We start from the raw sequence: 26,868 nt of genomic DNA on the forward strand, positions 1-26,868 counted from the left end.
AGTGCAACAGAGTGGTTAAGTGAAAGTAAAATACTGCAGATGCTGGAAATCTGAAATAAAAACAAGAAATGCTGGAAATACTCAGCAGGTCTGGCAGTATCTGTGGAGAGAGAAACAGAGTTAACGTTTCAGGTCAGTGACCCTTCTTCAGAACTGAGTGGTTAAATGAGTGGGCAAAGATCTGGCAAATGGAGAATTATGTGAAAAAATGTGAAATTGTCCATTTTGGCAGGAAAAATAATAAAGCATATTATCTATATGGTGAAAGACTGCAGAGCTCTGAAATGCAGAGAGAGCTGGATGTCCTACTGCATGAATCGCAAAAGATCAGTATGCAGGTACAGCAAGTAATTAGGTAAACTAATAGAAGGTTATCATTTATTGCGAGGGGAATTGAATACAAAAGTAGGGAGGTTATGCTTCAGTTATACAGGGCATTGGTGAGACCACATTGGGAATACTGTGTATAGTATTGGTCTCCTTATTTAAGGAATTAAGTAAATGTGCTGGAAGCAGTTCAGAGAAGGTTTACCTGGATTGGGCGTGTTGTCTTAAGAGGAGAGGTTGGACAGGCTAGACTTGTATCCGTTGGAGTTTAGAAGAGTAAGAGGCGACTTGATTGCAACATATGAGATCCTGAGGGGTCCTGACAGGGTGGATGTGGAAAGGATATTTCCTCTTGTAGAAGAATCTAGAACGAGGGATCACTGTTTAAAAATAAGGGGTCACCCATTTAAGACAGAGATGAGAAGAAATGATTTCTCTCAGAGGGTCGTGAGAATTTTGGAACTCTCTTCCTCAAAAGATGGTGGAAGCAGAGTCTGAATATTTTTAAGGCAGAGATAGATAGATTCTTGAATATTTATTGGGGGTTGGCAGGAATGTGGAGTTGAGGTTATAATCAGATCAGCCATGATCTTATTGAATAGCGGAGCAGGCTTGAGGGGCTGAGTGGCCTACTCCTGTTCCTTGTTCATATGTTTGAAACAGAAATTTTATACTTCACATTCCATTTGACAAACAGCAGTTAGCTATCAATTAAAAGACAACAGCCTGGGGAATATTTTCACTACAAAAGAATTCCCTTACATATATTTACAAGAAAATTAAGAATCTATGCCCTGTTGGTAGCAGACACTTTCAATTTAATAACTAAGTTTCCTCTTGTAACATCTTGTTATTTCGGGCTTCCACTAATAGTTCAAGTTGACACAGTAGACAGAATTTTCAAGTCACAACCCTATTCGCAGCAGCAGCGCACCTTCCGGTTCAATCTTCTGGAAGGTGGCCAATTAAGAACCTGCCTCTGGGATTGCTGTCCAATTGGGGACAGTAGGTGGCCTGAGGTGGTGGGAGGTCGATTCAGTGTGATTCAAGGGCAGGCTGTGTCAGCAATGAGAGTGCTGTTGAGGCGAATGCAACAGGAGTGAGAGGGACACAATGGAGGTACGATCAGTCATATTGGAGCGGCTGCCACTGCATCGCCCCCAGTACTATCGGGGACATCAGCCTTCAGAAGCTCTTCATGCAATGGCAAGCCTCTGCTAGTGCAACACATCAGTCTTGCCATTTTTTGCCATTATAGTTAAGAAAAACTTCAACCCACACGTCACTCCAACCGCCCACTGTGCAGCCATAGTCTCTGAATTGCTGAGATACTGACACAGCATGGGGCCCGTGCGACTCTGGGAAAATTGCCATGTTGGTGGATGATTGCAGTTAATTGTTCTATTATCCATCTCAATTGGCTTCTCGCCACTGCCGAGCAGCTTGCCAACATTGGACTCTGTCTGCCCCTGGGAAAAGCAGCCGGCGGCGGGAACACGTCAGCAAGCAGGCCTGACACATTTTTCTCTAATTTTGACCACCACTGCCCCTGCCCCACCTCCAAGGGCCTGGTAAAATTCACCCCTGTATGTTCGCCACAATGTTGTCACCATGTGCAAAGTTAAATCTAATTGTCACAGCGCAGAAGGAGGCCATTCAGCTCATCATGTCTGCACCGGCACTCCAAATGAGCAATTCACTTAGTGCCATTGTCCGCCTTTGCCCGGAGCCCTGAACATTCTTCCTTTTCAGATAACAGTCTAAATTCCCTATTCAATTACACCACACTCTCAGGCAGTGCATTTCAGACCTTAACCACTTGCTGTGTGAAAAAGTTTTTCCTCATGTCGCTTTTGCTTCTTTTAACAATTACTTTAAATCTATGCCCTCTCATTCTCAATCATTTCATGAGTGGAAACCGTTTCTTCTTACCTACTCTGTCCAGACCCTCATGATTTTGAATATCTCTATCAAATCTCCTCTCAGCCTTCTTTTCTCCAAAGAAAATAGTCCTAACTTCTCCAATCTATCTTCATAACTGAAATTCCTCATCCCTGGAACCATTCGCATGAATCTTTTCTGCACTCTCTCCAATGCCTTCACATCATTCCTAAAGTGCGGTGTCCAGAACTGGACACAATACTTCAGCTGAGGCTGAACTAGCGTCTTATACATGTTCAATATAACTTCCTGGCTCTTGTACTCTATACCTCTATTAATAAAGCCCAGAATACTGTATGCTTTATTAACCACTCTTTCAACATGTCCTGCCATCTTCAATGATTTACGCACATTTTCTTTAAATTATTTGTTCATGGGATGTGGGCGGCGCTGGCTAGGCCAGCATTTATTACCCAATCCTAATTGCCCTGGAGAAGGTGGTAGTGAGCTGCCTTCTTAAACTGCTGTAGTCCCTGGGGTGTAGGTACTCCAACAGTACTGTTAGGAAGGGAGCTCCAAGATTTTGACCCAGCGATAGTGAAGGAACAGTGATATAGTTCCAAGTCAGGATGATCTGTGACTTGGAGGGGAACTTGCAGGTGATGGTGTTCTCACGCATCTGCTGCCCCCGTGCTTCTAGGTAGTAGAGGTCGTGGGTTTGGAAGGTGCTGTCGAAGGAACTTTGATGAGATGCTGCAGTGCATCTTGTAGATGGTACACACTGCTGCTACTGTGCGTTGGTGGTGAAGGGAGTGAATGTTGAAGGTGGCGGATGGGGTGTCAATCAAGCAGGCTGCTTTGTCCTGGATGGGGTCGAGTGTCTTGAGTGTTGTTGGAGCTGCACTCATCCAGACAAGTGGAGAGTATTCCATCACACTCCTGACTTGTGCCTTGTAGAAGGTAGACAGGCACTGGGGAGAGAGGAGATCAGTTATTTGCTGCAGAATTCCTCGCCTCTGACCTGCTCTTGTAGCCACAGTATTTATGTGGCTGGTCCAGTTCAGTTTCTGGTCAATGGTAAACCCCAGGATGTTGATAGTGGGGGGTTCACAGATGGTAAAGCCATTGAAAGTCCAGGGGAGATGGTTAGATTCTCTCTTGTTTAAGATGGTCATTGCCTGGCACTTGTGCAGCGCAAATGCTACTTGCTACTTATCAACCCAAGCCTAAATGTTGTCCAGGTCTTGCTGCCTCTGGACATGGGCTGATTCAGTATCTGAGGAGTCACGAATGGTACTGAACATTGTGCAACCATCAGTGAACATCCCCACTTCTGACTTAATGATGGAGGGAAGGTCATTGGTGAAGCAGCTGAAGATGGTTGAGCCTAAGACACTACCCTGAGGAACTCCTGCAGTGATGTCCTGGGACTGAGATGATTCATCTTCAACAACCACAACCATCTTCTTTTGTGCTAGTTATGACTCCAACCAACTAAGAGTTTTGCCCCTGATTCCCATTGACTCCAGTTTTGCTAGGGCTCCTTTATACCATACTCAGTCAAATGCTGCCTTGAGGTCAAGGGCAGTCACTCTCACCTCACCTCTGGAATTCAGCTCTTTTGCCCATGTTTGGATCAAGGTCAGGAGCAGAGTGGCCTTGACAGAACCCAAACTTGAGCAGCAGTGAGCAGGTTATTGCTGAGCAAGTGCTGCTTGATAGCACTGTTGACGACCCTTTCCATCACTTTGCTGATGGTCGATTGTAGACCGATAGGGCAGTAGTTGGCTGGGTTGGATTTGTCCTGCTTTTTGTGGACAGGATATACTTGGACAATCTTCCACATTGCTGGATAGATGCCAGTGTTGTAACTGTACTGGAAAAGCTTGGTTAGCAGCATAGCTATTTCTGGAGCACAGGTCTTCAGTACTATTGCTGGATTATCAGGATACTTAGCCTTTGCAGTATCCAGTGCCTTCAGCCATTTCTTGATTACACGTAGAGTGATATGTACACCCAGGTCCCTTTGCTCCTGCACCCCCTTTAGAATTGTGCCCATTATTTTATATTGTCTCTCCATGTTCTTCCTACCAAAATGAATCACTTCACATTTCTCCACATTGAATTTCATCTGCCACTTATCTGCCTATTTCACCAACTTGTCCATGTCCTTTTGAAGTTCTACACTATCCTCCTCACAGTTCACAATGCTTCCAAGTTTCGTATCATCAGCAAACTTTGAAATTGTGCCCTGTACACAAAGGTCTTGGTCGTTAATATATATCAGGAAAAGCAAGGGTCCCTGGGGAACTCCACTACAAGCCTTCCTTCAGCCTGAAAACATCCATTAACCACTACTCTTTGTTTCCTGTCACTCAGCATATTCCATATCCATGTTGCTACTGTCCCTTTTATTCCATCAGCTATAACTTTGCTCACAAGTCTGTTGTGTGGCACTGTATTAAACACCTTTTGGAAGTTAACTTCGTGACATTGCAGAAACAAGGGTATAGTGAAATATACAGTACAGTAACTCTACAGAAAATAGCAATGGATGCTTGATCCACACTGTACTGACATGCAGAAAGAAACAGACTAAAGGAAAAAATACCATACAATATTACAAAAATTAATAGTCACTTAATTGCATTAAATTGCTATATTGTGTTGTCGTGAGCAGAATGAAGTACAATCAGAATACCTAATGAGTAATACAAACCTTTACCATGTGTAGTCCAGAAGATACCTCTGTCATATATTTATAGTGCACGAGGCACACATTATGTTGCATTGTATTGCCTCTGTTGTGCACATTATTAAAAAGATGAGAATCTTCAACTAATATGTGAACACCATTGCAAATCATGAATCCACTCTGAGAGGGAGAGGCTTTCAAGACTGAACAGATCAAGAGGTTTTTTTTTAAGTGTCGTTAATGTTGAGCTGGATTACATCTGATAAAGTTTCCACTCAATTAAATAGCTTGTTCCAGCTGATAGTTTCTCATCATGGTTACTGGACACGAGGGTCACATTGCAGTATAGATAGTCATTGTCCACACATGTCCAATTTATATTATACAGGAATCTGTAAACACAGTGCTGAGAGAGGACAAGCAGCGAGCTCAAAAAGAGCGCCGAGAGCATTGAAACACATAGGCGAGTCGGGGAGAGGCTTCACTGTAAACAAAGCGCCGAATGCGGGGAGAGGGCCCACTGTAAACACAGTGCAGAATGTGGGGAGAGGGTTCACTGTAAACATAGCACAGAGTGCGGGGAGGGGCTTCACTGTAAACACAGCAGCGAGTGCAGGGAGAGGCTTCATTGTAAACACAGCGCCGAGTGCGGGGAGAGGCTTCACTGTAAAAACAGTGGCGAGTGCGGGGAGAGGGTCCACTGTAAACACAGCGCCAAGTGCGGGGAGAGGGTCCACTGTAAACACAGCGCCAAGTGCGGGGAGAGGGTTCACTGTAAACACAGCGCCGGGTGCGGGGAGAGGCTTCACTGTAAACACAGCACAGAGTGCGGGGAGGGCAGGGAGAGGCTTCATTGTAAACACAGCGCCGAGTGCGGGGAGAGGCTTCACTGTAAACACAGCCGCGAGTGCGGGGAGAGGGTTCACTGTAAACACAGCCGCGAGTGCGGGGAGAGGGTTCACTGTAAACACAGCCGCGAGTGCGGGTTCACTGTAAACACAGCCGCGAGTGCGGGGAGAGGATTCACTGTAAACACAGCACAGAGTGTGGGGAGAGGCTTCGCTGTAAACACAGCGCCAAGTGCGGGGAGAGGGTTCACTGTAAACCAGCGAGTGCGGGGAGAGGCTTCACTGTAAAAACAGCGGCGAGTGCGGGGAGAGGGTCCACTGTAAACACAGCGCAGAGTGCGGGGAGAGGGTCCACTGTAAACACAGCGCCGAGTGCGGGGACAGGCTTCACTGTAAACACAGCACAGAATGTGGGGAGAGGCTTCACTGTAAAAACAGCGGCGACTGTGGGGAGGGGGTTCACTGTAAACACAGTGCCGAGTGCGGGGAGAAGGTTCACTGTAAACACAGCCGTGAGTGCGGGGAGAGGATTCACTGTAAACACATCACCGAGTGCGGGGAGGGGGTTCACTGTAAACACAGTGCCGAGTGCAGGGAGAGGATTCACTGTAAACACAGCACCGAGTGCAGGGAGAGGGTATCCTCTATCCTATTTGGTGCAGTGGAACAAGCGCGTTCGGAGAAAATCAAGTGTGACATTACAGGGAAGCAGGTAGGTGATTGGTTGGCGCAGAAGCTAGCTGCTTGTTGAGTATCTGGCAAGTGGTTAGGTCTATTCTATTCCTAAGGTTTAAAATAGTACAGGAACTGGTTGTAAGATTAATAAAATATATAAAAAAGGAAAATAAAATAAATAATTGAATAAAATAATTAGGTAGTTAATAATCGCACATTAAAGATTGCAGGACAGGTGATGTGTCACAGCTGCAGCATGTGGGAGCTCCTGGATGCCAGTGTGATCCAGGGAAAACATGTTTGCAGTTATTGTTTGCGGCTCGAGGAGCTTCGGCTCAGAGTCATTGAGCTGGAAGCCAAGCTGCAGACACTGTGACGCATCAGGGAGGAGCAAAGTTACCTGGACACTTTGTACCAGGAGGCAGTCACACCCCTTAGGATAGGGTCTTCTGATTTGGTCAGTGGTCAGGGACAGGAGAGTGTGGCTGCAGGTGAGGTAGATAAGGGTACCTAGAGGGCAGGAGTGCAGGAGCCTCAGCCTTTGCTATTATCCAACAAGACTGAGGTTCTTTCAGCTTCTTTGGATGAGAGTAGGGGCTGCAGGGTGGATCAGCAAACTGACCTTGGTACCGTGGTACAGGAAGCCATTCAAGTGAGGGGAGCAAAAAGGAATGTAGTAGTACTAGTGGCGGACAGTAAAGAGAGGGGGACCGACACGGTTCTTTGCAGCAAAGAGCAAGCGTCCAGACGGCTGTGTTGCCTGCCTGGTGCCAGGCTTCGGGACATCTACTCAGGGCTGGAGAGGAACTTACAGTGGGAGTGGGTGGATCCAGTCGTCATGGTCCATGTAGGTGCCAACGACATAGGCAGAACAAGGAAAGAGGTTCTGCATAGCCAGTATGAGGAGCTCGGTACCAAATTAAGAAGCAAAAAACTTCAAAGGTAATAATCTCTGGATTATTATCTGAGCCTCGTGCAAATTGGCAAAGGGCAAACAAGATTGGAGAAATAAATGTGTGGCTGATGGGGTAGAAGTGGGTTCTGGTTCGTTGGGAACTGGCACCAGTACTGGGGAAAGTGTGGGCTGTACCGTTGGGACAGTCTACACCTGAACCGTGCTGCGGCTGGTGTTCTAGCGAGCCGCATAACTAGGGAAGTAGAAAGGGTTTTAACCTAATGGCAAGGGATCAAATTTGGGAAGATGTGTAAATTAAAGAGGAAAGACAAGGCAATACAGTAAGTTATTAATATGGGAAATGATAATCAGACTGTGACAGGAAGGAATAGAGTACACAAATCTAAGAGTAAATCAACAGATAAGGCTAGAAGTTACAAAAATAATAAAAGGACAAAACTAAAGGCTCTCTATCTGAATGCACATGACATTCAAAAAGAAAAACACACGAACTGATAGCGCAAATAGAAATAAATAAATACGATCTGATAGCCATTACAGAGACATGGCTGCAGGATGACATATATTGGGACCTGAATATTGAAGTGTACATGACATTTAGGAAGGACAGGAAGCGAGAAAAAAGTGGAGGGGTGGCTCTGTTAATTAATGATGGTATTAGCACAATAGAGAGAGGTGACCTAAGTTCAGGAAACCAGGATGTAGAAGGCAAGAAGTCACTTGTGGGAGTGATGTACTGACCACCTAACAGTAACCACACGGTAGGACAGGGTATAAAGGAAGAAATGGGAGCTTGTCAGAAAAGTACCACAATAACCATGGGGGAATTTAATCTACATATAGACTGGAAAAATCAGATTGGGAAAGGTAGCCTAGATGAGGAGTTCATAGAATGTTTTTGGGATAGTTTCTTGGAACAGCATGTTCTGGAGCCAACCAGAGAGCAGGCTATACTAGACCTGGTATTCTGCAAAGAAACAGGATTAATTAATGAACTCATAGTGAAGGCGCCCCTAGGAGCAGCGATCATAATATGCTTGAATTTTACATTCAGTTTGAGGGAGAGAAGAGTGGGTCCAATGCTACTATTTTAAACTTAAATAAGGGCAATTATGAGGGCATGAAAGCAGAGCTAGCTAAAGTAAACTGGCAAATTAGGTTAAGAGGTAGGTCAATAGAAATGCAGTGGCAGACATTTAAGGGGATATTTCAGAATGCACAGAATAGATACACTCCAACTAGAAAGAAAAATTCCAAGGGAAGGATCCACCATCTGTGGTCAACTAAAAAACTTAGAGATAGTATCAAACTTAAAGAAAAAGCATATAATTATGCATAGATGGCAAGTCAGAAGATTGGACAGAATATAAAAAACAGCAAAGAATGACTAAAACATTAATAAGGAGGGAAAAATTAGAGTATGAGAGAAAGCTAGCTAGAAATATAAAGACAGATAGTAAGAGATTCTATAGATATTTTAAAAAGAAGAGTTAACAAAGTGAGCGTTAGTACGATAGAAAGTGAGTCTGGGAAATTAATAAGGGAAAATAAGGAGACGGCAGATGAACTGAACAGGTATTTTGCATTGGTCTTGACTATAGAGGATACAACTAACATGCCAGAATTAACTGTCAGTTAAGAAATCGAAGGGAGGGAGGAACTCAAGAAAATTACAATCACCAGGGAAGTGGTACTGAGTAAATTGTTGAAGCTGCGGGCTGACAAGACCCCGGGCCTTGATGGACTCATCCTAGGGTGTTAAAAGAAGTGGCTAGTGAGATAGTTGATGCGTTGGTTTTAATTTTCCAAAATTCCCTAGATTCGGAGAAAGTTACATTGGATTGGGAAATAGCGAATGCAACTCCTTTATTCAAAAAAGGAGACAGAAAGCAGGAAACTACAGGCCAGACATCTGTCATAGGAAAGATATTAGAAGCTATTATGAAAGACGTTGTAGCAGAGCACTTAGAAAAGTTCAAGGTAATAAGGCAGAGTCAACATGGTTTTGTGAAAGGGAAATCATGTGTAACCAATTTATTGGAGTTCTTGGAGGAAGTAACATGTGCTGTGAATAAAGGGTGGATGTACTGTACTCAGATTTCCAGAAGGCGTTTGATAAGGTGCCACATCAAAGGTTATTGCGTAAAATAAATGGTGTAGGGGGTAACATTTTGGCATGGACAGAAGTTTGGCTAGCTAACAGGAAACAGAGAGTAGGCATTAATGGGTCATTTTCTGGTTGGCAAGATGCAACGAGTGGTGTGCCACAGGGATCTGTGCTAGGGCCTCAACTTTTTCCTATTTATATAAATGAATGGACCGAAGGTATGGTTGCTAAATTTGCTGATGACACAAAGATAGGTAGGAAAGTAGGTTGTAAAGAGGCCATAAAAAGGCTACAAAGGGATATAGATAGGTTAAGTGAGTGGGCAAAGATCTGGCAAATGGAGTATAATGTAGGAAAATGTAAAATTGTCCATCTTGGCAGGAAAAATAAAAAAGCATATTATCTAAATGGTGAGAGATTGCAGAGCTCTAAGATGCAGAGGGGTCTGGGTGTCCCAGTGCATGAATCGCATAAGGTTAGTATGCAGGTACAGCAACTAAATAGGAAAGCTAAAAGAATGTTATCATTTATTGCGAGGGGAATTGAATACAAAAGTAGGGAGGTTATGCTTCAGTCATACAGGGCATCGGTGAGACTACATCTGGAGTACTGTGTACAGTATTGGTCTCCTTATTTAAGGAAAGATGTAAATGCATTGGAAGCAGTACAGAGAATGTTTACTAGGCTAATACCTGGATTGGGCGGGTTGTCTTATAAGGAAAGGTTGGACAGGCTAGGCTTGTATCTGCTGGAGTTTGGAAGACTCTTCTCTTGATTGCAACATATAAGATAATGATGGCTCTTGACAGGGTGGATGTGGAAAGAATGTTTCCTCTTGTGGGAGAATCTAGAAGTAGGGGGGGTCACTATTTAAAAATAAGGGATCGCCCATTTAAGACAGAGATGAGGAGAAATTTTTTTTTCTCAGAGGGTCGTGAGTCTTTGGAATTCTCTTCCTCAACAGGTGGTGGAAGCAGAGTCTTTAAATATTTTTATGGCAGAGGTAGATAGATTCTTGATAAGCAATGGACTGAGAAGTTATCGGGGGTAGGCAGGAATGTGGAGTAATCAGTTCAGCCATGAACTTATTGAATGGAAGTTCTGAAGAAGGGTCACTGACCTGAAACGTTAACTCTGCTTCTCTCTCCACAGATGCTGCCAGACCTGCTGAGTATTTCCAGCATTTCTTGTTTTTATTTCAGATTTCCAGCATCCGCAGTATTTTTCTTTTATATATATTATTATTGAATGGCGGAGCAGGCTTGAGGGGGCAAGTGGCCTACTCCTGCTCCTAATTTGTTTGTTCGTATGTACAGGAATGCAGTGACAAGAAGATTAAGATACTATCAGAAGTCCTTGGGCATTCCACATTACAACATTACTGATAAACTCTTAAAACACAAAGTAATAGAATTGCACTTTAAGGAATAGCTCACAGTACTACAGTATCTGAAGACAAAAGTTTACATTTGGAAGTCTGAATTATGGTTCATCTGCAATTTCCGAGACTTCAAATGTTTAGTCATAATTCAGGTAGATCACTGCCTGAAAACATACAACTAAAAAACCTTCTTTGAAGGTTCAAAGAATGCTTTACTCTAAGACAGCTAAGCATAATAGTATTAATTGTCCAAACCAGGGAAAACATGAATCCTAGTAAAATAATCCATAAAAATAAGCATAAAATACTAAATGACACAGAATGTCAGAAAACTACCTTCTGATTGCCTGTGAATCATTTTATATTGCTAAAAATGACTTGCATTTGTATAATTCCTTTGACATAAAAGAACATCCCAAAGCAGTTCACAAAGATGAAATCAAAAAACAGGCATTGAGACAAAGAGAGAGATGTTAGGAGAAGTAGGCAAAAGCTTGGTCAAAAAGGTGGGCTTTTAAGCAGGTCTTAAAGGAGAGGGAGGTGGAGAAGCAGAAGGGTTTAGCGAGGGAATTCCACAACCTAGAGCCAAGGTGACTGAAGATACAGCCACCAATAACAAAACAGGGAAGGGGAGTTGGACAAAAAACTGGAGTCAGAGGTTCCAGGAGTGAAGGGTTTGTTATACTCAAGGAGGTTCCAGAGATGGGGAAGTGGCGAGGCCATAGAGGGATGAGAATTTTATGTGATATATTCAAATAAGATTTTTACAAAGATTTTCAAATTTTTTTTAAAATTGGATTTAATTTTCTGCTTGCTGCTAACTTGACCCCATTTCCACAAAACTGTTCACTGCCTAAACTCCCTTCCTGGCTTCTATGCTTGTGACATTGCGAATGAAGTTCCTTTATTCAGGCAATATCCCCACCCTTTTAAAAAAAATCACCCAGCTTTAAAAAAAATCACTTTGCAAACTGCTACTTAATCACCATTCTCCCTTTCCTCTCCAAAGTTCTGCAATGTTATTGCATCTCTCCTGAAAATCCCTGTTTGCATCTCTTCAATCAGGTTAGGAGACTGGAAGTCAACGAAAATAAGGACAGGAGTGATGGGTGAGCAGGACATGTTGCGAGTTAGGATGCGGATAGCAGCATCTCAGATGTGCTGAAGTTTATGAAGGGTGAAGGATGGGAGGGCAGCCAGGGCAGCATTGTCATAATTGAGTTTGGAGGTGACAAAAGCATCCCGAGGGTTTCAGCGGCAGATGAGCTGAGGTAGGGGTAGAGACAAGCAATATTGTGAAGGTAGAAGGAGGAAGTCTTTGTGATGGAGAGGTTAGAGGGTTGTAGTTCAGCTCAGGGTGGAATACGATAACTGTCTTGTTTAGCACAAGAGTGAGGGGGATAAAGTCGCTGGCGGGGGTGAGGAGTTTGTGATGGAGGCCGAAGACAATAGCTTTGGTCTTGCCAATGTTGGACGAAATAGTGGCTGATCCAAGAATAGAATACAGGTGCAATGGATTTACTGAGAGAGGTGGTGGAGAGAGAGGCAAAGCTGGGTGACTGACGTACATGTGGAAACTAATTCCATGTCTGCAGTAGATATCGGCATGAAGCTACTTGTAATTGGGAGAGATTGGAGCTAACAAAGGATCCTTGGGCCATCGCTAGGTGACAGCTTGGGAAGAGAAACCATTGTTAGAGATGTTCTGTCCATGATCAGATATATGGGGCTGAATTTAGTTAACCCATTGCGGGTTCTGAGGGCAGAGCCCAAAGTGGTCGCCGTCACCACTCATCACATGTGCAGTGGGTCACTGCAATCACATGGCGGGCGCCCAATTATCACGATGGAGGCACAAGGCCCGTCCAATTATGCGACGGAGATAGGCTTCGTGGCGCTGACTGTGGTGTCAGATGACTCCGGAGCAGGTGCTGGTGCCATATTTAAAGCCCTGCCAGCCTTGCTTTCATTGCTGCCTTTGAGTCATTTGCTGTTTGCTATTCACTCCTGAAACCGTGTTGGAATGACTCCTGGACTCCCCCAAACTCCACCACCACCACCGGAGAAGGATGCTGCAGTATGGTGGAGGCAAGACATAGGGTGGTCCCATGTACTTGGAGATTCTCCTCCAGGCTGCAAGAGAAAGGTGAGAGGTCCTCTTCCCCAGGGATGGCAAAAGATCCTCCCCCCTGACTAAGCAAGCCTGGATGGAGATTGTAGAGGAGCCAAGGGGTCACCCCCGTCCCCCACCTCCCACCCCCCCCCTCCACAACCCCAATCATGCGCAGGAAGAGAATCAACGACCTCCTTCATTCTGCCAAAGTGAGTGCTTTGGGGCTTGCATGTGGCTACATGGCAGGCAGTGCGACATAGTGAGGGAGACACCACAAAGGCTCTAGCAAAGGAGGTTAGGCATCACTGCATCCTGCCAGATGCATGGCTGCACCTCAGTCACAGGCCACTATCTCACAAAGCTCCCTCCCATTACCTCCCCTGAGAGTGTACACAGGGAGGAGCCATATAGGAAACCCCAACAGGGGACAAGTGGCTGCCACCAGCAGAACTGTTCTCTCGCTCTTTCCACTTGCAGGACAAGCGGGCCCATAACAATAGGGAGACCTCAAGGACTGGCGGAGGAATTCCAGACATACGGACTCTCTTGACAGCTGAGGAGGAAACACTGGAGCTGACGGGGACCCAGGGTGGCCACTCAATAGCAGATGGTGAAACTGAAATCTCCGCGCAAGAGAATGAGGATTGTCTTCAATCAAAATCCAACACACTTCTGCAAGGACAAAGGAGGAAAGTTATGCGTGAAGTCAGAGAAAATGGGTGAGATTCTAAACGAGTACTTTGCATCGGTATTCACCGAGGAGAGGGACATGACGGATGTTGAGGTTAGGGGCAGATGTTTGATTACTCTAGGTCAAGTCGGCATAAGGAGGGAGGAAGTGTTGGGTATTCTAAAAAGCATTAAGGTGGACAAGTCCCCAGGTCCGGATGGGATCTATCCCAGGTTACTGAGGGAAGCAAGAGAGGAAATAGCTGGGGCCTTAACAGATATCTTTGCAGCATCCTTAAACACTGGTGAGGTCCCGTGAGATTCACGAACCTGTGATTTTGACCCCTCCCTTCTCCTCCACCCACACAAACACCAACCACTGACTGAATCACAATGTACACTGCACACTAAGTCAACAACATAACGAATGTCGCACTAAGTGCTAGATTCAAAGCAGTGCATGCATTCACTCTTGTACAATAAGTCTCTCATGTTTCAAATGCAGTAATTGCTACAGAAATAATGGAGGTATACTTCGGATTTGCTTCCATACCATGAGTTGTAACAGGTTTTGGGCCAAATTTTATTTCTCTAGTAGTGATGCCAAGTAACATTAGCATTATGTGGGGTCCGAGTGCAATTTAGCAGCGCATGAACCCTAGGTTAGTCCAGTATCTATGCATTCTGGTCTGCTATTACAGAAGAGCAAGGTTCAAGCAACTCCCTATTACATGGCATTGAGGTAACATGCAAATGTTTTAGTGCCCCACTGACTCAGAACACAATCGACATTCTCAAAAATCTTTGTAAAATTATTGGCAGAACCAAGATCCCAGCTCACATCAGCTCACACTTCCTTCAATTCGTGAGCTGAAGGATGAGAGAAAAGTCTAGCTGACAGGACATATCACAAGATGCCCCGCTTCCGCAAAATCTGGGCCTTTGTTTCAGCACAGACTTCTACTTGTAGCTGTTATTCCCCAGCACACCCCGTTGATTAAACTAACCAAACTAATATTTGGTGCAAAGGTTCATTTTTAGCACATAGCACAATAATTTTTCTTTGACGTGAGTTTTAGTATCAAAGTAAATTATGCTATAAGATTAAAACCAGATTCTGAATGACCCTATTTATAACAGCTTTCTGTTTATTAACATTCACCAGTCAGAATCCAAGAAACAACTCTATTTATAAGCTGTTACACTGTCCAAAAAAAATCAGCCCCGTACTAATAAACATGTACTTATTACACCATAGAAGAAGTATTTCTATATTTATGAACCAAAATTAATTACAAAGTTAATCCAGTGTTGCAGAATCTGCCACGAGTATAAATAGGCTGAACTGAGAGCAACCTGGTCAAACTTCAGAACTATTTCCATGGAAGCAGACTATGACTCAATTTTTACACACTTTTTACAGCTAGTTCAGAATAACATGAGCAGAGGCCTGAAATCCAGTTATCAACCTTTTTGACCATAGTTGATTTTTGGCTCTGAGAGAAAAAAAAAATCACACTATTCCAAAAAACTATTTATCAATTGGGGCCACCCGCCTCTTCTTCTTCTTTGGCCTCCTTGTCTCGAGAGACAATGGGTAAGCGCCTTGAGGTGGTCAGTGGTTTGTGAAGCAGCGTCTGGAGTGGCTATAAAGGTCAATTGTAGAGTGACAGACTCTTCCACAGGAGCTGCAGATAAAATTGGTTGTCGGGGCTGTTACACAGTTGGCTCTCTCCTTGCGCTTCTGTCTTTTTTCCTGCCAACTGCTAAGTCTCTTCAACTCGCCACACTTTAGCCCCACCTTTATGGCTGTCCACCAGCTCTGGTGATCACTGGCAACTGACTCCCAGGACTTGTGATCAATGTCACAGGACTTCATGTCGCGTTTGCAGACGTCTTTAAAGCGAAGGCATCGATGGCCGGTGGGTCTGATACCAATGACGAGCTCACTGTACAATGTGTCCTTGGGCATCCTGCCATCTTCCATGTGGCTCACATGGCCAAGCCATCTTGAGCACCCTAGGGTGTATATGCTGGGAATGATGGCTGCCTTGAGGACTTCTGCGTTGGAGATACGGTCCTGTCACCTGATGCCAAGGATTCTCCGGAGACAGCTCCCACAAGCCAAAAGACTTGCAGGTTGATAGGTAAATTGGCCATTATAAATTGTCACTAGTATAGGTAGGTGGTAGGGAAATATAGGGACAGGTGGGGATGTTTGGTAAGAATAGGGGATTAGTGTAGGATTAGTATAAATGGGTGGTTGATGTTCGGCACAGACTCGGTGGGCCGAAGGGCCTGTTTCAGTGCTGTATCTCTAATCTAATCTAAACAGCGAAGATGGAATGAATTGAGACGTCGCTCATGGCTGACATACATTGTCCAGGCCTCGCTGCCGTAGAGCAAGGTACTGAGGACACAGGCTTGATACACTTGGACTTTTGTGTTCCATGTCAGTGCGCCATTTTCCCACACTCTCTTGGCCAGTTTGGACATAGCAGTGGAAGCCTTTCCCATGCGCTTGTTGATTCCTGCATCGAGAGACAGGTTACTGGTGATAGTTGAGCCTAGGTAGGTAAACTCTTGAACCACTTCCAGAGCGTGGTCGCCGATATTGATGGATTGAGCAATTCTGACGTCCTGTCCCATGACGTTCGTTTTCGTGAGGTTGATGGTTAGGCCAAATTCGTTGCAGGCAGCCACAATCCTGTCGATGAGTCTCTGCAGACACTTTTCTGTGTGGGATGTTAATGCAGCATCATCAGCAAAGAGGAGTTCCCTGATGAGGACCTTCCGTACTTTGGTCTTCGCTCTTAGACGGGCAAGGTTGAACAACCTACTATCTGATCTTGTATGGAGGAAAATTCCTTCTTCTGAAGACTTGAACGCATGTGAGAGCAGCAGGGAGAAGATCCCTAACAGTGTAGGTGCGAGAACACAGCCCTGTTTCACGCCACTCAGGATAGGAAAGGGGTCTGATGAGGCGCTGCTATGCTGAATTGTGCCTTTCATATTGTCATGGAATGAGGTGATGATACTTAGGAGCTTTGGTGGACATTCAATCTTTGCCACTAGTCTGAAGAAACCACGTCTGCTGACGAGATCAAAGGCTTTGGTGAGATCAATGAAAGCAACGTAGAGGGGCATCTGTTGTTCACAGCATTTCTCCTGTAGCTGGCGAAGGGAGAACAGCATGTCAATGGTGGATCTCTCTGCTCGAAAGCCACACTGTGCCTCAGGGTAGACACGCTCAGCCAGCTTCTGCAGCCTGTTTAAAACAGCTCGAGCAAAGACTTTCCCCACTATGCTGAACAGGGAGATTCCACGGTAGTTGTTGCAGTCACCGCGGTCACCCTTGTTCTTATAGAGGGTGATGATATTGGCATCGCGCATGTCCTGTGGTACTGCTCCCTCATCCCAGCACAGGCAAAGCAGGTTGTGGAGTGCTGAAAGTATAGCAGGCTTGGCACTCTTGATTACTTCAGGGGTAATGCCGTCTTTCCCGGGGGCTTTTCCATTGGCTAGAGAATCAATGGCATCACTGAGTTCCGATTTTGTTGGCTGTTTGTCCAGCTCATCCATGACTGGCAGAAACTGGGCTGCATTGAGGGCAGTCTCAGTGACATTTTCCCTGGAGTACAGTTCTAGGTAGTGCTCCACCCAGCGGTCTATTTGCTTGCGTTGGTCAGTGATCATGTCCCCTGATTTAGACTTGAGGGGGGCGATCTTCCTGATGGTTGGCTCAAAAGCTCTCTTAATGCCATCATACATTCCTCTGATGTTTCCAGTGTTGGAGGCCAGCTGAATACGACTGCATAGGTGTTGCCAGTAATCATTTGCGCAGCGCTTCTGGCTGCTTTAAGTGCTACAGATGTTAACTCGCTGGGGGCTTTCTTGCAGTTCAACAGTGCAATGCGCTTAGCGGCTATGGCAGGTTCCAGCTCTTCAAAGTGAAATTGAAACCAGTCTGCATTCTGCTTCACACGGTCCAAGAAACAGATATGCATAAATTACCAGTCACACTAATTTCCTTCTTACTCTGGAGGGAAGAAAACAATTAACTCAATAAAGCACAAATGTTACAAATTTGGCATTAATTCTGGAAGCATTCTAGCTTCCCAGCCAAGAAAATGAAGATCTGTTACTGTAATTATTTCCATTCATATTTCACCTGCAGATTTTTATCCAAAACTATATTAGTTAAAATATAAGCCCTCCTCATCTGAAATTGACTTCATCTCATCTTCATCAACCTTGGTTAAAGGTAGTATTGCTTTGAATTGGAGAACTGTTCATGGAAATTGACAGAAACCATTGTCAGTTAATCTTTGTGGTTGAAATTTACCCCTTTGATGGTGAAAACACATAATGATTTTATTACAGAACTCCTTCCTCTCACCCCTCAATTTCCCAACCTTTTCTTTCACTTTCTTTTTGCTAACTATGACTTAATACATCACTAGGTACCTCATTTATCTACCCTGTTGTCAAGGAGAGCTTGAGGTGTTTCACTCTCTTTTAAATATAAGCCATTAGAGAGCAGCCTCGAGTGCGTGGGGGTGAAGACAGGTTAAAGAGAGGAGTTTTCAACAGGATAGCATTGCAAGGCATACCAGGAGGAAGGAAATCCTAGAAAGCTACATTAAAAAAGAACTAAGAATTGGTTGAAAAGGGGATCTTGCTCTTTGGAACATTAACTCAGAGGTAATAAACAAAGCATTAACAGCAAGAGAAATAAATGTCATAAAGAATTTAAAAAACTGCGGGAAACTTTAGTGCATGAGAATAATAAAGAAAAGGCTAAGTAAAATTAGTGAACTTAAATGATAGGAAAATAGCATAAAGCAAGGAAACAATCACAGGAACATTACTGAAAGGAAACAGAAGACAAATTTAGAAGGATAAAGAAGCAGTAAACAAAATAATGGAATAATAATCAGAATATAAGACTTACCTCCTTGCTTACTGCTCGATACTTATCAAAATTTGTTGGAATGATAATCAAATTTGGACACAGCTTCTTAGCAATAAACCCAGGCATAGCTGCACGTACTCCATATTTCCGGGCATGATAATTTGATGTTGACTGAAAGAATAAATGTTATTGCATTAGGAAAAAAAACACTCTTAAGGAAAACTACAAAAACTATCTACAAGAATTAATAACTTCAATAAAAATCTTCAAAAAACAAAGTTCATATTTCCATAATCAGCATGCGATCAAGTTAACTTTTGCAACATTTGGAACTGCTGAACTGAAGATATATTTGAAATATATTTAGTGAATACAGTTGTATCTGAAAGACCAAAAGCATTTAATTAAAAATATTCAAAATACCAGATCCCTGTGGCACTGCTCATAAGTAGCCCAGGTACAATGATTGCAAATATGCATTGGTCAGGAGAACTTCATAACTGCACATTTGTGGAAGCCTGGATACCATCCCCTTCATGTGAGCAGTGTCACTGAGAGGCAAATATAGCAGCAGTGAATACTCAGGTCAATTCTTGTGTTGCTGGTTGTGGGACATTGTGTGCAAATGGCGGCTGCCCATTTCCCTATATTACAATCGTGACTAAACTTGAAAAATACTTTATTGGCTGTGATGTGCGTTAGGGTGTGCTGAGGTGGAAGGTACTATATAAATGCAAGGCCTTTCCCTTCCATTCCTTTCACGATGGCACAGGAAACTTTAGACCCAAAGACCAGCTCAATGATTAAAACTCTGGAATCAGAACAGAAAAGCCGGCCCAAGAATGGGAACACTGTTGGAGGTATTAGATGAATGGATGGATAAGTTTTGTGTTATTTTTTCCCAGAAATATTAAATTTTTTTGTTTGTTATGTTATAAATGTTATTTTTAGAGACTTATTCTTGGGTGAGCGAGATGGGCACTCAAAACAGTTTAAAAATGTTTTCTAAGGATGAAATAGGTTTCCCATTTATGTATGGAAATTTTCTCACAGTGAGGCCTCGATATTTACTGGGAGCCGTGAACAAAGCTGGCAGCGGGAGGATTTTCGGATGGGAAATCCGGTAGTAAGGGCTTCCCAGATGTGTTGCTGAAATTAACAGCAAGATATCTTTTAAATTTTCTCAGCCCGACCCAAACCCACCCATTCTTGGGGATTAATCTTATCCTAATTATGATAGGGAGAGGAGCAGATATGTAGACAGATTTTGGAAAGATGTAAAGGTAACAGGGTTGTAGTGGTGGGTGATTTTAACTTCCCCTATATTGACTGGGACTCACTAAGGGCTAGGGGCTTGGATGGGGCAGAATGTGAAAGGAGCATCCAGGACAGCTTCTTGAAACATTATGTAGATAGTCCAACTAGGGAAGGGGCCGTACTGGACCTGGTATTGGGGAATGAGCCCAACCAAGTGGTCGAAGTCTCAGTAGGGGAGCATTTCGGGAACAGTGACCATAATTCCGTAAGTTTTAAGGTACTTGTGGATCAGGATGAGTAGTCCTCGGGTGAAGGTGCTAAATTGGGGGAAGGCTAATTATAACAATATTAGGCAGGAACTTAAGAATTTAGATTGGGGGCGGCAAATCAACATCTGACATGTGGGAGTCTTTCAAACGTCAGTTGATTAGAATCCAGGACCAGCATGTTGGAAGAAGGATAAGTTTGGCAAGTTTCGGGAACCTTGGATAACGAGGGATATTGTGAGCCTAGTCAAAAAGAAAAAGGAAGCATTCGTAAGGGCTAGAAGTCTGGGAACAGACGAAGCCCTTGAGGAATTTAAAGAAAGTAGGAAGGAACTTAAACAAGGAGCCAGGAGGGCTAAAAGGGGTCATGAAAAGTCATTGGCAAACAGGATTAAGGAGAATCCCAAGGTTTTTTATACGTATATAAAGAGCAAGAGGATAGCCAGGGGAAGGGTTGGCCCACTCAAGGACAGAGGAGGGAATCTATGTGTGGAGCCAGAGGAAATGGGCGAGGTACTAAATGAGTACTTTCGCATCAGTACTCACCAAAGAGAAGGACTTGGTGGATGATGAGTCTAGGGAAGGGAGTGTAGATAGTCTGGGTCATGTCATTATCAAAAAGGAGGTGGTGTTGGGCGTCTTGCAAAGCATTAAGGTAGATAAGTCCCCAGGGCCTGATGGGATCTACCCCAGAATACTGAGGGAGGCAAGGGAAGAAATTGCTGGGGCCTTGCCAGAAATCTTTGCATCCTCATTGGCTACAGGTGAGGTCCCAGAGGACTGGAGAATAGCCAATGTTGTTCCTTTGTTTAAGAAGGGTAGCAAGGATAATCCAGGAAATTATAGGCCAGTGAGCCTTACGTCACTGGTAGGGAAATTATTAGAGAGGATTTTTCGGGACAGGATTTACTCCCATTTGGAAACAAATGAACTTATTAGCGAGAGGCAGCATAGTTTTGTGAAGGGGAGGTCGTGTCTCACTAACTTGATTGAGTTTTTTGAGGAAGATACTAAGATGATTGATGAAGGAAGTGCAGTGGATGTTGTCTATATGGACTTTAGTAAAGCCTTTGACAAGGTCCCGCATGGCAGACTGGTGCAAAAGGTGAAGTCACACGGGATCAGAGGTGAGCTGGCAAGATGGATACAGAACTGGCTCGGTCATAGAAGACAGGAGGTAGCAGTGGAAGGGTGCTTTTCTGAATGGAGGGCTGTGACTAGTAGTGTTCCACAGGGATCAGTGCTGGGACCTTTGCAGTTTGTAGTATATATAAATGATTTGGAGGAAAATGTAGCTGGTCTGATTAGTAAGTTTGCGGACGACATAAAGGTTGGTGGAGTTGCGGTTAGTGATGAGGATTGTCAGAGGATACAGCAGGATATAGATCGGTTGGAGACTTGGGCGGAGAAATGGCAGATGGAGTTTAATCCGGACAAATGTGAGGTAATGCATTTTGGAAGATCTAATACAGCTGGAAAGTATACAGTAAGTGGCAGAACCCTTAGGAGTATTGACAGGCAGAGAGATTTGGACGTACAGGTCCACAGGTCACAGAAAGTGGCAACGCTGGTGCATAAGGTAGTCAAGAAGGCATACGGCATGCTTACCTTCATCGGTCGGGGCATAGAGTATAAAAATTGGCAAGTCATGCTGCAGCTGTACAGAATCTCAGTTAGGCCACACTTAGAATATTGTGTGCAATTCTGGTCGCCACACTACCAGAAGACGTGGAGTCTTTAGAGAGGGTACAGAAGAGGTTTACCCGGATGTTGCCTGGTCTGGAGGGCATTAGCTATGAGGAGAGGTTGGATAAACTCGGATTGTTTTGTAGATTAGATTGCAAATATTGTCTAAAGGTTTTCGTAGGAGATGGAAAGTTCAGTCACTGCCTCCCCTAGCCTCCTGAGGCACGACTCTTCTGCCAATCTCAGGTAGCTGTTCCTGGGATACTACCTAAAACGGCTAGCATAGCATAAGTTCAGACAGTGTGCCGCCAGCCTTTCCATCTGTGCTAGCCCCTTCCTGTTGATCTTGCTCAGCCAATTTGAATGCTAAAGGAGCATGCAATGCAAACCCCATTGTGTTTTGATACAAAACATCAGAAGCAGTATCCTTCCGAATTCTCAACAATCAAGATGCTGGTCCAGTTGAACTGTTTCGACAGACAGCAGATGTAGAAGCTTTCAAATATGGTTCTTTCCACACTGCAACACCAATTTGCTATGTGCAAATTGCTGCTGTGTTCCTTACTATATAACAGTGACTACACATCAAAAGTACTTCATTGGCTGTAAAGCACTTTGGAGTTCCTGAGGGCATGAAAGGGGCAAGTCTTTCTTTTCTTTCTATTATCCCAACATTAAAACACTTACTTGCATTTATGAATGCATAAGACATTGAAGTTTCCCCATTGCTACCAATATGGAAAATATCTTTCAGGGATCAGGACACAGGCAGTATACTACACTCATTTTATATCCTCATTACAGTCTAACTTCACCAAGAGTAACTTTAGGCTCCTGTTTTTTATATATTAATGAATCTGGATTCATTCTGGATGCTAATGCATCCGAATACTGCATAAATACTGGATAAATAATTGGAGTTAAATGTTCAAATATTAAGTCACTAAACATTTTATAGACTCTGAAAACAGTTATGTTTTTGCCATCATGTTGATCAGTACAAAGCCCAAATAGACAATGAATTCTACAATTCTTTAAACATTGTAGGAATTTAAGTGTAGATGCCTAAGTAAACAACTATGGGAATAAGATCTTTTGTTTGAAAATGTCACAAACTACCAGCAAAGAAAAAACCTCTTGAACTAATAAACATTTCATACCCAACCCTTTATCAAGTTCACACAGTTTAAAATAACAAATGCAGAAAGCCCACCCTTAAACTAAACATTACATAAATAGTGTAGACACGTCATTGAAGAGTTTAAGATTACAAAATAGGTACCGAAAGCACAACACTGAAAAATAAGTCCAACTAGGTACGCAAGTCATGCGGATTAGAAATATACACTAGCAGCAGACTATACTGTCTAATTATTTTCCTTCTTTTTCTCATCAACTTTCCTTCACTTTTTACTTTTCTAAAAAGGTGCTCACACCTGCTGAGATACAGGTGGTTTGAACATCCTCCAGATACTTGCCCAAGTGCTCATTATTCATGTGGCAGTCATGACAGTAATTCAATGGAAGAAGCAACACAGCTGATCACATTTCTGGCCTCAACGAAACTCCACCCACACACACTTATAATCTAGGCTTGTGGACGGCAATCAGAAAGATAATCAATGACTGATTTTTACCTGCTTAAACATTGGTACTTCCCCCCAGCTCAAATCAGCTAATTCAATAGAGTGGGGACCAGACTTGGGGCTTTCATACTTTGTAGAGTTCAGCTATACTGAATACACTAACTGAACCATTGGAAGGGACTTTTAAGAAAAGAATGAAGCTGCATTTTTATCGTGCCTTTGACATCGTCAGGACATATCCAAGTACCAAATAACCAATTAAGTACTTTGAAGTACAGGTATTGTTGTAATGTAGAGAAACACAGCAGCCAATTTACACACTGAGTAAATCAGCAAGGAGATAATTACCCACATATCTGTTTTAGATTAGATTTTTTAGATTAGAGATACAGCACTGAAACAGGCCCTTCGGCCCACCGAGTCTGTGCCGAACATCAACCACCCATTTATACTAATCCTACACTAATCCCATATTCCTACCAGACATCCCCACCTGTCCCTATATATTTCCCTACCACCTACCTATACTAGTGACAATTTATAATGGCCAATTTACCTACCAACCTGCAAGTCTTTTGGCTTGTGGGAGGAAACCGGAGCACCCGGAGGAAACCCACGCAGACACAGGGAGAACTTGCAAACTCCACACAGGCAGTACCCGGAATCGAACCCGGGTCCCTGGAGCTGTGAGGCTGCGGTGCTAACCACTGCGCCACTGTGCCGCCCTATTGGTGTTGCTTCAGGATAAATGTCGACCAAGACCAGAAAAAGTCCCCTTCAAATAGTGTTATCATAGCTGGACTTTGTAACATGATTATGTTTTAAAAACTGTGATTTTTTTTAAAGTTTAAGATGGAGTCAGAGAAGTCAAATGACCTCACAGCCACTCTGCTTAAAAACAAGACAGAAATCTTGGTTACCAGGACAACAGAGAACACCGGTCAAAGACTTTTTTTTTTGAAAAAACAGAGACTGCAGGGGTATAATATATGAAGAACAATAGGTTTCACCCTCCCAGACTTTCAGATCGTCAACAAGGAGTCAGTGATTCTGAGAATGCAAATGTGCATGGCAGCTGCTAACACTTAGAAACAATGGAAAGCCCAGGTGGCACTGCTGAAACCAGACATGTGGACACTGGAAAAGGACAATGAGTCATTGACTTTTGGTTCCAGATAAATTAGGAGAGTTTCTGAAGGCAGAGAGACTGCAAGAAAGGAAACTAGTAGTGGCAACCTCAGAGAAGGCTGTAAGAAAGGAATTAACCACCGATGGCAGTCTCAAGAGACAGAGAAGGAACACTTGCTCTCAGAGAAGGCTGATACAGCAGAAGGCTGTGAAAACTTAAACCTGTTTTGAAAGTTGAAGTTTGTGGAGAAAGAAAAGACCAACAGGATCACATTATTCACAGACATCTAGGTCGAAAGTGCTTTGGGAAGTCAGCGATGAGGACATTAACTTTGAGACAGGTTTGGGAGATCCAACCCATTGCAACTGGGGAGGAGTTTGGGACTTTTAACCACAAAGATTTGGCCATCAAAGAGGACTGTCTAACATATAAGTGTGGTGTAAAGTTTCAAGTGTTTTAATAAGTAAAGAATATACCTTTCTTTGTAATTTGGGTTAGCAGCTACTTAAAAGAATGATTTAGTTAATGGGGACTTCTTTTAGTTTAGTTGTTATAATAAAAGTCTTAAAATGTGAAATCTTGTCGTATAATTCTTTAAATTGGTCTGGGGTTCATATCTCGGATTTTAATGTTACCGGTCTCACTGAGGTTGTAACAATAGTGTCATAGGATTTTTTACATTCATCTGAACAGGCAGATGGAGCCTCAGTTTAAATTTCATTTGAAAGACAGCATCCCTTCAGTATTGCACTGAAGTGGTAGCTTGGATTATGCGCTCACGACTCTGAGGCCTATTACTTTCTGAATTAGAAGGGAGAGTGTTACTACTCAACTATTTAAATGGCAAGACAGCAGCTCTCTGCTGGGAGTTCAATATAAGTTACACCAAATTTATCATCTCTCTTCCCCGAACTGTTTTTTTGGGCCTCTGTCAATGCCACTCACAATGTAGACTTAACATTTAGAATAACCAGGAAAGGTTTTAGGTGTTAGGAATAACCTTACTTTTTTCATGAGGTGAAATAATTTAACAATTAATAAGGAAAAGGTCTCCCCAGCTAAACAGAGTGGCCTCAATCCACACATATTATTTGGCACTACTGGGTAGGCAGATTTCACAATTGTTCCATTTTGACATTTTCTGTTCCAATTGCTGCTGTTGGAGAGGAAACAAGTTCTGTCAAGCTTTCAGAATTTGCTACACCCCAGGACCCTGCTTCCTGGAATATGACAAGATTGAACACAAAGCAGATTGCAATGGACTCAGTGGTGAGAACCTGTCTCTTCCACCACAACCTTTTTGTGATTCAAGCCTAATATTACAAAAGGCAATAATTATAATCTATGAATAAGGTTATTCTAATCATTAAATTTATGTTGATAGAATTTAATTATTTTATCATGTCTGCTTTGAGATTCCATTGTGTGATCAGAATAAACAGGGAAATATTCAGAGAATTTGTTTTTATACTAAGTATTGTTAGGATATGGAACACACTAGCAGAAACAATGATGAAAGCAGAAAGTATAATAGTTTTAAAGAGGAAAGTGGACAAATATTTGAAAAATAAAAACTTGACGTCAGGGAAAGAGTACAAGGGAATTAGACAAAATGGATAGCTGTTTCAGAATGGCCTCATGTGCAGGCAACTGCTATAGAATCATGGAAAGTTTATGGCACAGAAAGAGGCCACTTGGCCTATCGTGTGTGTGCCGGCTGAAAAATGACCCACCTATTCTAATCCCACCTTCCAGCATTTGGTCCATAGCCCTGCAGCTTACCTCAGGTGCCTGAGGTGCATATCCAGACTCCTTTTGAATGAGCTGAGGGTCTCTGCCTCAACTACCCTTTCAGGCAGTGAGTTCCAGACCCCACCACCCTCTGGGTGAAAAAAAATATTCCTCATCTCACCTCTAATCTTCCTAACAATCACTTTAAATCTATGCCCCCTAGTCACTGATCCCTCTGCTAAGGTAAATTGGCCCTTCACATCCACTGTATCCAGGCCCCTCACAATTCTGCACATTTCAATCAGGTCTCCCCTCAGCCCTCTCTGTTCCAAGGAGAACAACCTCAGCCTATCCAATCTTTCCTCATAGTAGCATTTTTCCAGTATTGGCAACATCCTCGTAAATCTCCTCCGTACCCTCTCTAGTGCAATTACATCCTTTCTGTAATAAGGTGACTAGAACTGCACACAGTACTCAAGTTGTGGCCTAACTACTGATTTATACATTTCCAGCATAACCTCTCTGCTCTGATAAGAAAATATGAATTAGGAGCGGGAGTAGGCCACTCGGCCCTTTGAGCCTGCTCTGCCATTCAATAAGTTTATGGCTGCACTGATTACTCCACATTTCCATCTACCTCCGATAACCTTTCACCCCCTTGTTTATCAAGAATCTATCTACCTCTG

The 26,868-nt window shown here is 43.4% G+C and overlaps 1 protein-coding gene across 2 annotated transcripts in view; it reads right to left on the bottom strand.

The window, feature by feature from the left end:
• The window catches only part of polk (polymerase (DNA directed) kappa), a 102,380-nt gene that overhangs the window by 33,836 nt on the left and 41,676 nt on the right, over window positions 1–26,868 (bottom strand). For both annotated transcript variants that reach the window (XM_068029502.1, XM_068029501.1), the window contains one exon: window positions 18,567–18,698. In XM_068029502.1, coding sequence (XP_067885603.1) covers window positions 18,567–18,698 — 132 coding nt within the window. The remainder of the gene's footprint in view (window positions 1–18,566; window positions 18,699–26,868) is intronic.

Source organism: Heterodontus francisci, chromosome 4 (assembly GCF_036365525.1).
Source record: "Heterodontus francisci isolate sHetFra1 chromosome 4, sHetFra1.hap1, whole genome shotgun sequence".
NCBI lineage: Eukaryota > Metazoa > Chordata > Chondrichthyes > Heterodontiformes > Heterodontidae > Heterodontus > Heterodontus francisci.